This window comes from Syngnathoides biaculeatus, chromosome 17, assembly GCF_019802595.1.
Source record: "Syngnathoides biaculeatus isolate LvHL_M chromosome 17, ASM1980259v1, whole genome shotgun sequence".
In the NCBI taxonomy this organism is placed as follows: Eukaryota; Metazoa; Chordata; class Actinopteri; order Syngnathiformes; family Syngnathidae; genus Syngnathoides; species Syngnathoides biaculeatus.
In genome coordinates, this window is record NC_084656.1 from 19,935,231 (window position 1) to 19,948,123 (window position 12,893).

The window sequence follows — 12,893 nt, forward strand, 5'->3', positions numbered from 1 at the left end:
TTGTCGGCCTGCCGTGTCGGTCACATGTTCATGTTGACATTAAGTGTTTCAAAACAACTACAATCAAAGCATCTTCCTGGACCATGGACAGTCTTTTTATTATTATTATTATTATAATTTTTTATAGTGGGTGCATAATTGTGTTCTCCCCCCCCTGGCCAAAACATTGCAGTTCCCCCACTGCTCATCTCTTATTCATGCACCTATACAATGTAAAACAACAACAACAACAACAACAACAACAACAACAAAAATCCAACAACCACCAATTCCGCATCAGCGCTACCAGATGGCCCCCGGCGTCCAAATTATTAGGTACACGTGCGGCACGTAAAGCGAAGGAGCCTCGTAAGTGGTCCCTGAGGTGTTTGGAATTAAAGCGCCGCCGTATGAAATATTAAAGGGCAACATGCGTTTAAAAAAAAAAAAAAAAAGGGGGGGGGGCTCGTCCGGCTCGGACAGCCGCCGCCGCTTCTCGTTTACCGCGGCGCTCCCGGACTCGGACACGGTTGGGCAAACCCGCGCTCTCGGCCCGCTTGACGAGACCCGCCGTAGAGCGAGTGTAAAGCGAGCGTTCCTCGGCAGCTTTACGTGGCCACAAGAGAAACAAAGACAATGAATAGAAATAATCAATTCGTACACGGCGCACGCGCCATCTGAGTAATCCGACATAAATCAAAAGGAATAAAAATAATCCGCAGTCAAGAAATAAGTGAAGTGAAAGTAATAGCTCCTCTCGCTAGTTATTAATGCCGAACGCCACCTTACGCAAGAGAAATAAACACTACAAGAATCTTTTAAATAAGGTTTTTGCATCAGTACGCGTTGCCTTTAAAGGACGTCTCATCAATTTCAAAGGACAAGCGATTGATTTCGGGACAATTGAGTCCAAATCAAATCTCCTGTTCCGGATGCCGGGCTCTTCAGAATCAATGTCATTAATTTGGCATTAATTTGTTTAGCGCCCTCGCCGCCGAAGCGTCTCAGGCAGAGCTCCCTCTTTAACGGATGCCGCGGGGGGGGTTTCGACTCGCACCGTTTTTTGTGTTCTGGTGCGGAGCACGTGGAGAAGGGGCTCTTTTCAGCTCCAGTTAGCCCGCCCGCGTCCTTAATTAACGAGGCGGGTCGGCGCGGCTCCAAAACAAGAAGCAAAACATCCTCATTATGGAGCGAGAGCGGGAGGAACGTCCGACCCAAAGAAGCTCGACCCGGGGCTTTTGGGAAAGCTGCCGGGTCGGGTTTCGGGAGCGGGAGGTGGCTCGGTGCAGATGAGAGGCAAGAAAACATAGATTGAAATTTTGCGCTCGAGATACCCCAAAGCGTGTTAAGATTCAAACACTGGTACTGGATGAAGGGTATTTGCTAGTTGTGTGGGGAAAAAGTCAGGACCAGGTTGTAAAATTTGGACACGATGACCTGCTTTGCGCCATGTTGGGACGAGAACGTGATGGGAAGGTAAATCTATGTTGAAAGCAGTTTACACCACGGCCAAATGCTCGAATCCCTTCTAGTTTGTAAAAGTTCCGGTTTTACAATTTGATTCATTTACCAGAAATCTAAGGGTGTCGTTTCCACGAGAAACAGGGAGAAGATCTCAATGAACCAGGAACGCTAACCCCTTACTCTAACGTTAATAACCTTGGTCCAAGAACCAGGGACAAACATCTTTCGTACTGCATCCATAGGGAAAAAAGTAGTCCAGAAACCAAGAACACTAAACCCAAAAGTGGTCCACAAACCACATCCAAGAACCCTAACCGCCAACTCAAACCCAGGTTTCTGTTTTGAAGAGTAGGGGTCTTGGAACCATGGTCTCGGATCAATAAACCGTACCCTTACCATAACCCAAATTCTAAGAGTGTCATTTCGACGAGAAACAGGGAGAAGAGCTCAATGAACCAGAACACTAACCCCTTACACTAACGTTAATAACCTTGGTCCAAGAACCAGGGACAAACATCTTTCGTACTGCATCCATAGGAAAAAAGTAGTCCAGAAACCAAGAACACTAAACCCAAAAGTGGTCCACAAACCATATCCAAGAACCCTAACCTCCAACTCAAACCCAGGTTTCTGCTTCGAAGAGTAGGGGTCTTGGAACCAAGGTCTTGGATCAGTAAACCGCACCATTACCACAACCCCGAGTGTGCTCCATCTGTAATAAATCAGAAGAAGCTATTCAAGGAACTCGGAATCTCAAATCTGAACCCTTAACACAAACCCGGACCATGGTCTGGAAAAAAGAACAGTCACGCTTACCCTAATTCTAAGTGCAGGGCAAATAAGAGGAATGAGAAGAAATTTGTCCAGGATGGGAACCTTGAGACTAAGAACTCTATTTTCATGACCAGACTCAGTAAGGAGGGTTTTGGCAAGTTTGTGGTGTTGAATTGAAGAATCCTGGATCTTAAGTCGTATTGTAGCCTTTTACAGGTCAAAATTTATTAGAAATTAGAACAACAAAAGAAATTTGGGTTCAGGAAATAAATCCCCTCAGGGGAGCAGACAGACAAAACCCGGTTGGTCAGTCCGCATGGTTCTGGGGCCGTTCTGAAAGGGGTTTTTCTTTTCTCCGTACCTGTTCCCAGGTCGGTGTGCTCGCGCGACGTGTGCTGGCTCTGGTGGACCCACTCGCCGTTGCACTTGAAGAAGATCTGCAGGGCGGGCCGGGCCTGGCAGCGGAGCTTGATGGGGTTGCTTTTGATGATGTACGCATCCACCGGCTCCTCCACGAAGCGCGGCAACGTGCCGGACGACGGGCCATGCTGCTGGCTCTCCCCGCGGACGCCTGTGCGGAGATCAAATCGAATCACAGTCAGACTCGGCGGGGGGGGAAACCAGTTTTCGCAAACCTCAAATGACATGAGTGATTTTGACGCCTCTCCGCGTTGTCAACGCGTTAAACGTCTCCGTCCATCAAATTCTCATCGTCTCAAATCCGCCGCCGTCGGATCCTCCGACTCACCGAGAACCTCGTTACCATTTTTTTCCACGGCCAATCCCGGGAATGATCAAACCTCTCCGCGCGACACGGTTAAATATTTAATCCTAAATCTTTACAATGTAGCATCGTCGACTTGTCTAGCGCGCCGATTCCCGACCACCGCGCCGTGGGAAATTGTTCACCGGCCTAGAAAGAAATGAATTTTATATAACGGCGGAACCCTGGAACGGCTTCGGGGCCTGGTCTTCATCACACACACAAGACGTTTGGTCCAAAGTTGTTCACCCGGCGCTGTCATTTTAGAGTTTTGTGTTTTCCTGCCTCGCTCGGCCGACAAAACCTGACAATTTATAGCCGATCTGACCAAATCTCCTGGAGGACCTCTGGAGAAGAGTCTGCTTTGGAGTTCTTTGCAAGTCTACTCACGACATTCATCCCGACGTTGCGAAATATTTGGTTCCGCTTCAGACCGTCTGAAGCTGATTTATCCGAGTTTCCTCTTTCGTGGCAAGTCATCACATTTTCGCCGCCACGCTCAAACCAAAAAACTATGAACGAAACTCAAAACCGTTTGCAATTTTCAGCATTTCGTCGACAAACTCTCTCACCCCAATTTCACGTTCCGGAGCGAAACGGGCACCTTATGTCACCGAAAGGTCCGGTGAGTACATGGCGAATGCGCTCTTATTGTGAAAAATCAATAGGATTCCTGCCAAGACACGGCAATTATTCTCCAGGTTTGAAGATGATCAATGGTGAGGTGTCACAAAACTTATTAAAGTCCCCGTCCAGATACGCTAACCTGGCCACCAGACCCCCAAAAAAATCACTCAGGGATTAAAAATCAATATGATAGCTCAGTGATAAAATCAATAAAAACAACAGATTAAGGGACTTCCTTGCCACCCAAACAGGAAGTGAAGACGGTCATTAATAATAATTATTTTCAATTAACTATCAATAAGAGGAAAGAATTGGCCTTACAGTTCTGAGGTCCCGGTTTCAATCCCGGTCCTCCCTTGTGTGGAGTTTGCATGTCCTCCCCGTGCCTGCGTGGCTTTCCTCCGGGCACTCCGGTTTCCTCCCTCATCCCAAAAACATGCAACATTAATTGGACACGCTAAATTGTCCCTAGGTGTGGTTGTGAGTCCGGCTGTTTGTCTCCAAGTGCCCTGTGATTGGCTGGCGACCAGTTCAAGGGTTTTAGCCCGCGTCTCCTGCCCGTTGACAGCTGGGATAGGTTCCGGCACTCCCCGCGACCCTCGTGAGGATAAGCGGCAAAAGAAAATGGATGGATAATTGCACACTCTAAATTGTCCCAAGGTGTGATTGTGAGTGCGGCTGTTTGTCTCGATGTGCCCTGCGATTGGCCGGCAACCAGTTCAGGGTGTACTTCGCTTCCTGACCATTAATAGCTGGGATAGGCTCCGGCACTCCCCGCGACCCTCGTGAGGATAAGCGGTGAAGAAAATGGATGCATGTATGGATAATTGGACACTCTAAATTGTCCCAAGGTGTGATTGTGAGTGCAGGTGTTTGTCTCGATGTGTCCTGCGATTGGCTGGCAACCAGTTCAGGGTTTACCCTGCGCCTCCTGCCCATCGACAGCCGGGATAGGCTCCGGCATTCCCCGCGACCCCTCGTGAGGATAAGCGGCGAAGAAATTAGATGTATGTATGGATAATTGGACACTCTAAATTGTCCCAAGGTGTGATTGTGAGTGCAGGTGTTTGTCTCGATGTGCCCTGCGATTGGCTGGCAACCAGTTCAGGGTGTACCTCGCTTCCTGACCATTAATAGCTGGGATAGGCTCCAGCACTCCCCGCGACCCTCGTGAGGATAAGCGGCTAAGAAAATGGATGGATGGATATTACTAAGAGGGCGGCGATGTGGACCAGCTGGTAAAGCGTTGGCCTCGGGTTCCCGTGTGGTGTTTGCATGTTCTCCCCCATGCCCGCGTGGGTTTCCTCCCACATAAATTGGACCCTTTAAATTGTCCCTAGGTGCAATTGTCAGCGTCTGTCTCTATCTGCCCTGCGATTGGCCGGCAACCAGTTCAGGGTGTACCCCGCGCCTCCTGCCCGTCGACAGCCGGGTTAGGCTCCGGCACTCTGCCTGACCCTCGTGGGGATAAGCGGCTAAGAAAATGGACGGATGTTACTAAGCGCTAACCCTAACCGGGTTAGGTCAAACCCTGAGCAGCGACGCGGCTGAGGAATGTCCACAACTTGAACCTTGAACGAGCGCTTAAGTGTCTCCACCGAGGCGGCGCGTCGCCTTCACTCAGTCGAAACGAGCGTTCAACCGGCAAACATCCACACACACACACACACAATAACACGGCACTGATACATACACAACACGTGCACACCCTCCATCTGACGCCATCACGTGACACGCGGCGTCCATTCACGCGACTCATCCGTAGCTCACTGGCGGCCTCCGCAATGCTAAAACCGCACCGGTAGGTTTAGGACGTCTCGCCCGTAAACAAACGCCCCCCTGCATCAAAGAGCGGGGTGGAAAAGATGGCGGGGAATTATGAATACTAACGCAAAGATGCGAAGGAAGCCAGCCGTTGTTCACGCGTCTGCTCATTAGCAGGGTTTTAATTAGCGAGAGACCACCCACTCCCGGTGGGTGGGCAGGGAACTGCAACATACGTGCGATCAGCAAGGATTTGCCATGTGTACTACATCATTTTTTCATATAATTTTCATGTAAAACTTCAATGTACAACTTTTTTTTTTGGAGGGGGGGGGGAAAGAATACAACGACAACTATAAAAATTAAATTAAAGCCACGTTAGCCATCAAGCTAGTTACACTCAATAAATTGTCTTTGATGTTTCAAACGTAGACAACCGGTTCGACGGAGACTGCGATCCCTCTCTGATGTTTACAAGAATATAATTTGGGGTATGAAACAACTTCCTTTGATGTTTACAAAACGTGTACACTCGGCATCAGTCATCAGACAGAATTGTCTTTGTTGACAAAACATTTATTAGATTCACTGAAATTCATCATTTTTTTACAAAAAGAACATTAATTTCATTTGTTACACACTAAATCCTCTTTGATGTTTGCAAAAAAAAATACAATACTCTAAATCGCCTTTGATGTTTATTACGAAATTGTCTTTGATGTTTCAAACGTAGACAACCGGTTCAACGAAGACTGCGATCCCTCTCTGATGACAGAATTGTCTTTGTTGACAAAACATTTATTAGATTCACTGAAATTCATCATTTTTTTACAAAAAGAACATTAATTTCATTTGTTACGCACTAAATCCTCTTTGATGTTTGCAAAAAAATACAACTCTTAATCGCCTTTGATGTTGATTACGAAATTGTCTTTGATGTTTGATGTGTTCTGAGAACACATTAAGTTACTTAAATACTTTTGTGGTAACTCGGTATGCGTTTTATCAACAAAGACAATTTAGTACCTTCTACCCAACATATGTATGTTTTCATAAATTTATATTGTCATTGTAGACTATTTTACTTTTATTGTACTTTCATAATTTGCTTGTACCATGGACCCATACATGTAAAAACCTTGTGTTACCGGGCAGATTTCGCCTTCTTCTTTGGGCGTCTCGCGCGCGGCAGATACCGAGTTAAAACCCGGACGTCTGTCTTGCGCATTCCTTTGTCATAAATCCTCGATAAATAAAGGTGAAATAAAAAAAATTACGAATTTTTTTGTTGCTTAATCTAATGTAAGTGTTTGTAAGAGGACAAGAGAGTCGAAAAACTTTTAAATTTTGTTAACAAAGACAATTTAGCGTTAAACAAACCTGATGTATGTTCTTTTGCTAACATCAGGAACAACTTAGCGTCTTCCGTTAAGCTAACGTAAATGTGTTTCTAATGATCAAAGACGATTGCGAGTCTTGAACAACCGCCACACGTGTGTTTTTGTAAATATCAATTTTATCTCTTTTACGAACGCGGCGTTTTTAGCCGCGCCGGCAAACCGCACCCGCGGTTAAAGCGAAGGTTGTAGCCGAGATTAGCCACAATAACAATCTGAAGGTTTTACCGGCGGATTTTATCCGCGCGGAGTCGACTGAAGTGTCTTTTTTTTTTTTTTTTTTAAAGGCGAGCGTCGTCGTTCCGACGTGAACGACATCCATAAAAGTTGTAACTCCAGTCGGAGGCCGCGTTGCTTCGCTGAGCGAACGCAGAAGTCGTTTTTTCCCGTTCCCCCCCCACCCCCCTCTTAAAAAAAAAATGTTTTTTTATCCGTCGACGTCGAAGCAGATGCTCCCCCCCGCCGCCCACCCCGCCCATCTGCCGGGCGTAAAAAAAAAAATGCGCCTCATCAATGCAGCGCTGAGGATCAGCGCTCTGTTATTTATTTATTTAGCCGCCTGTTTTGCGCCGGGGTTAGTTCGCGCGTCGCGGCCGGTCAAACTGTTGTGACATCAAGTGCTAATTCATCTTTAATTCCAGAGGACGTTTGCTTATTAATCCATAGCCGCCGCTAAACCACTTCCGACTTGTTTCGTAACTCGTTATCGGGATACTCTTATAGATCTCGTGCAGCTAAAAATCATCCCCGGTTTTACACAAACTCGCATTCATTAACTACGATTAACAGCTCCTCCGTACACGGAAGCGTATTGCGGCCACACGTTAACCTACGTAAACCTTACCATACCGTAAAAGTTTCAAAGCGTGAAAAAGTCTGGACGGATACGAATACTTCGTTGCTGGATCTGTTTTCATCGGGAATAAATTCCGCGCGGTGACGGTTTTGACGGCTCGTGAACGCGGAAGTGTGTTCGGCTACGTGTTAACCTTTGCCAGTATCCGTCTATCTTTTCAGCTCGTATTCAATACAAATACCAATATTAAAACAAACGATCCCCGTTTTTACACAAACTCGCATTCATTAACTACGATTAACGGCTCCTCCGTACACGGAAGCGTATTGCGGCCACACACACACCTCTAAACCTCTCTGCGACAGACGCACTGTTCTCCAATGAGCCAATTTGGCGTTATAAATACATTTTTGGTCATTTGAGATTGAGAATAATAATTCCTACGGGAAATAAAGTGCTCGCTACAGCATCCGTCACGTTTAATTGCCGAAATCCATCGATATTTTGCGGTCTTTTCATCAAAAACAAAGCCAAATAAGGTCAGTCGTCAAGTCGTCCGGCGCCTTCGGGCAACGGCGTTGAGCGCGGAAGAACTCCAAGCGGCGCGTTTTTCATTTGTGCCGATAAGTGCGCGTTTTCGGGACGAAAACAGCTGCGTCCTGCTTCCTGTCAAATAGTCAAATTGACGGCCGAAATTGATGTGCTGCGTGCGGGGAAACTTTTGGCGTCTAACGGCGGCACGCGGGAAGAAAAAAAAAAAAAAAAAAAAAAAAAAAGCGAGATTTTTCTTTTTTCCCGGCGTCGCTTCAAGACTCGAATGTCGGGACGACGTCCGCGCCGATGATCTTTTTTTTTTCTGTTCTCCTGCTTAAGACCAGAAAGACGCCGCAGCGCTTTGTTCAAATATTGATGCAAAACCTCTCGTCTGTCGCCTCTCACGTGCTCGGAGGCTCTTTAAGGGGTTTTTAATTTTCCATCCATCCGGGCACACTTAGGACTTGGAAAAAAGGTCCAAATCCTGTTTCACAAATACAAAAAAAAAAACCCAAAATAAAATAAAACGGGGCGGCAGGCCGTGATCCCAGTTTCACTGCTGGTCAGGTTTGTGAAAACATGATGTTCGCCTCACAGTTCTGAGGTCCCGAGTTCAATCACGGCCTGTGTGGAGCTCCGGCGCTCCCCGCGACCCTTGTGAGGATAAGCGGCGAAGAAAATGGATGGATGTAATTCCCGGCCTACAAAGCGCACCTAGCGATAAGCCTCGGTTCACGGGAAGAGTTTGGCGCCAGCGCAGCCAGGCTAACGCGGCGGTGCTAACACTAGCGCGGCGTTTTCAATGCTAATGCGGCGGTGCTGATGCTAACGCGGCGGCGCTAACGCTAACTAGCGGCAAAGAAAATGGATGCATGGATGTAATTCCTGGCCTACAAAGTGCACCTGGTGATAAGCGTTGGTACACAGGAATAGTTTGTTGCTCGCGTGGCCACGCTAACGCGGCGGTGCTAACACTAGCGCGTCGTTGTTAACGCTAATGCAGCAGTGCTGATGCTAACGCGGCGGCGCTAACAGTAACTGCCGGCAATGAAAATGGATGGATGGATGGATGTAATTCCCGGCCTACAAAGCGCACCTGGTGATAAGCCTCGGTTCACAGGAAGAGTTTGATGCTAGTGCGGCGGTGCTAATACTAGCGCGGCATTGTTAATGCTAATGCGGCAGTGCTAATGCTAACTAGCGGCAAAGAAAATGGATGGATGGATGGATGGATGAATGGATGGATTATTTGAACAATTGTCTTTACCATACACCATTTCAAAATGATTAGGTGTATGCCATATTTATCACTAATATTAAAACAAACAACTACCGCACAGGTGTCAAACTCAAGGCCCGGGGGGCCAGATCTGGCCCGCCACATAATTTTATGTGGCCCGCGAAGGCAAATCGTGTGTGTTAACTTCCGTGATTCTTGCTAAAATCTCTACCAAAATGTAAAATTCCACGAATACATATGTTGAGGCACTCTAAATTGCCCGTAGGTGTGATTGTGACTGTTTGTCTCGATGTGCCCTGAGAATTGGCTGGCAACCAGTTCAGGGTGTAACCCCGCCTCCTGCCCGTTGACAGCTGGGATACGCACCGGTCATCCCCGCGACCCTTGTGAGCATAAGCAACTAAGAAAATGGATGGATGGATTATGTGGACAATTGTCTTCCACAAAAAAATAAACGTTAGCTTCGTTGAAGATTATTGTCACAAACGCACGCTGTACATTCTCTACATCAGTGGTGCCCAGACTTTTTTTTTCTTTTTTTTTTTTTTACCCCAAGATCTACTTTTCAAGCAGCCAGCCTCTCGCGAGCCACCGACGACGACGGGTGTGAGGGGGGCGGTTGGAATCTGAATGACGACGCGATCGACGCATTGAGCACCCCCTGCTCTAAATTATGTTTTAGGAACCTTAATTTGTCGTTATTTACATTATGTTTGTTGAAAATTTCAATATTTAATATTCTCCATTTTACAGTTAACCGTTTAAGGTTTGTTATACCAAAAAAATCATCTGTTTATCAAAACGTACATAGTTTGTCAAATGAAACAGGATCTCTGAACACTGATATTTAATGTTTAAAACTAGGGATCTTCATACAGATCGTTGGACTCTCCAATTTATTGTTGTTTATGAAAATGTATATTAGGTTTATTGGACGCTAAATTGTCTTTGATGTTGACAAAATTCTGCACGTTACGATTGGCAAAGAGTAAATTATCTTCTTCGTTTGCGAAAAAAAAAAAAAAAAAAAACACGTGTCAAGCAGACGTGCGGTCGTTTGCGCCGAGCCTCCAAACCCCCAGGTGGCGCCGCGCGTCTTCGTCGCGACAGCTTGCCAACCTGCCGGCGGCAGACGGGGCGACGGCGCTCCCCCCCCCCCCCCCGGCGCCGGCGCACATCAAAGAAACGAGTCTCGCGAGCAGAAGTGGGTCAGCCGCCGCGAGCTCCTCCCGGCCCACCTGACAAATCTTCGATCTGTACGTGTTTGTTTTTTTGTTTCTTATGCGACATGACACGCTCGCTGCCAAACATGTCAAACTAAAAAACCGCGGAGAAGACCCCCCGCGACGGCAAACGTTCCTAATTTAGATCAACGTCACGACTTCCTCCAGTTTTTAGGTCTCCGGAATCAAGAAAGGAAGACTCAAACAAACGCAAAGTCATGTCTCGGGTTTTGAATTAGTTTGCGAAGTCCGATCCCCGACTTCGACAGGACTGAAGTCACGGATGTTATTAATGAATTACTATGTTATTAACGAAAAAAGTGCAGCCGGTACGCAGCCATCCGTTTTTTCACCACAAAACATGATTTTGACGGATATGACTTTTTGTAACTCCCGCCGTGAAAATCCTCTCTTGGGATTTGTTTGACAGGAAACAGGAAGTGACCTACACGGCAGGACCGCCCTCAAGTGGACTCGTTTGTTTCCATTAGTTTTACCGCCGGGAAGCTAGCTCGTTGTTCCTTCGTGTTAGCCAAAATGCCGGCTCGTTGCATTGCTGTATTTCGCTCGAACGCTCGGGAGGATGGATTCGCTCTTTGTACTTTTCTAAAAGATCCGGTTCGTCGTGAAAAATGGATTGCACGGGTGCAAAGGACGAGAGCTTCGTGGGTTCCAAATGACAGGGAGGTGTGTATACAGATCCCCCCCCCAAAAATTAATAGTTGGGGGGTGGGACCACGTAATCAGTCTCTCATAACGTAATAAAAGGTCCGCGTACGTATGACAGGGGCGCGAAATCTGTCGACGTGCGCGTCGGACGGCTTTCGTGTCGGGCTCGCCGGCGAAGGCTGCGGCGTCGTGCCTCGCGGACGAGCACAGCTTCGGCCAGCCTGGCTCCTACATACTGTCTGTTGTGAGTTAGAGGTGATCCGCATATCATCTAAATATGGCTCGAAACGAAAGGGTAATGTTGCCCCAGTAACCTCACTCGGTTGTGAGATGTTCTCCTCTTACTCCGAGGCCTTCTGGTCCCGAGAAAATTCAGCGTGTCAAATTAATGTTGCATGTTTTTGGGATGTGGGAGGAAACCGGAGTGCCCACCCGGAGAAAACCCACGCAGGCTCGGTCGGGAGAGAACATGCAAACTCCAGACGGGTGGGGGGCCGGGATCGAACCCGGGTCCTCAGAACTGCGAGGCCAGCGCTTCACCGGCTGAGCCCACCTTTCCGCCGTGTCATTGTTTATGACTCCAAAATAGGTTTGGTTGTTCCGTCGGCCTCATAACTTGGCCTTTGGTGTTGATTAAGATACCCGAGCTTCAATTTTTTGTTTTTTTGACTTGCTCGATAGGAGAATTAAATGTCACATCTTTGCTGCGTCGCGGGGACTTTTTTTTTTTTTTTTAATAAACAAAACGATAAGTCTGGCCACGGTTAAAAGAAGAGAGTCGCTGCTTCTTCTTGCTTACCCTTGCTTTCCTTCTGGCCTTTGATCCGCCTGACAAGAAGAGACGGCGGCATAATTGAAGATTTCGCGGAGCGACTCGGGCGGGTCGACAGTTCTCTCGAATGAAAATCCCGCGCGGGAGGCTCAATAAATACGTTGAAACAAACGTCGCACTTTGGACACAAATAAAGAGTCGGCGCGGGGAAATGAAAGCGCAGGGTTGGCCTTTAACGTGTGAAAAGCTTTGTGTCACCTTGCAGCGTTGTCGTCGCTCGCTCGGTGGCGGCGGGGAAATGAGATGCAATAAAGAAAGTTAATATCCTGAAAAATGTATTAATGTCATTAATCATCTGTTCGCACATTACAGGAGCCCCCCCCCCACACACCCCAAATTATGATTATTCATCACAACTCTTGGCTTTAGTTTTGTTGAGCTCGCAACTTTGTTGTATTTTCTTAGCTTTCGAAGCTATTTCCAGGCACGCTTTTTACGGATCGTTTGTCGACTTGTCGGCACCGGCGCGGTGCTCATGTGCTGCGTCATTAAAGGTCAAGTGTCATCCCTATAAACATTCTAAAATACATATTGTAATGAAAAATAAATATAACTTTATTCACGTCAATGTCCGTACCAAAAAAATAAATATGAGCGGAGAACGGGTCATCCTTGCGCAAAGTTGCGGAAATGTCATTCGACATCCGAGTGGTCGCCATATTGGCTGCGTCTCCTGCCCGTGACATCACCCCGGACATTCGCAACTATTGGACACGCCACCTTCAGACACGGAAGCTCTTTTCGAAGAAGAGAACATTGTTACTCTATTGTTTCGAGCCATATTTAGATGATATGCGGATCACTTATAACGAACAACAGACTCCCAGACAG

The 12,893-nt window shown here is 47.1% G+C and overlaps 1 protein-coding gene across 14 annotated transcripts in view; it reads right to left on the minus strand.

Annotated features, from left to right (window-relative positions):
- The window catches only part of LOC133490626 (netrin receptor UNC5D-like), a 168,343-nt gene that overhangs the window by 30,630 nt on the left and 124,820 nt on the right, over nt 1-12,893 (minus strand). For all 14 annotated transcript variants that reach the window (XM_061800914.1, XM_061800928.1, XM_061800923.1 and 11 more), the window contains one exon: nt 2,579-2,788. In XM_061800914.1, coding sequence (XP_061656898.1) covers nt 2,579-2,788 — 210 coding nt within the window. The remainder of the gene's footprint in view (nt 1-2,578; nt 2,789-12,893) is intronic.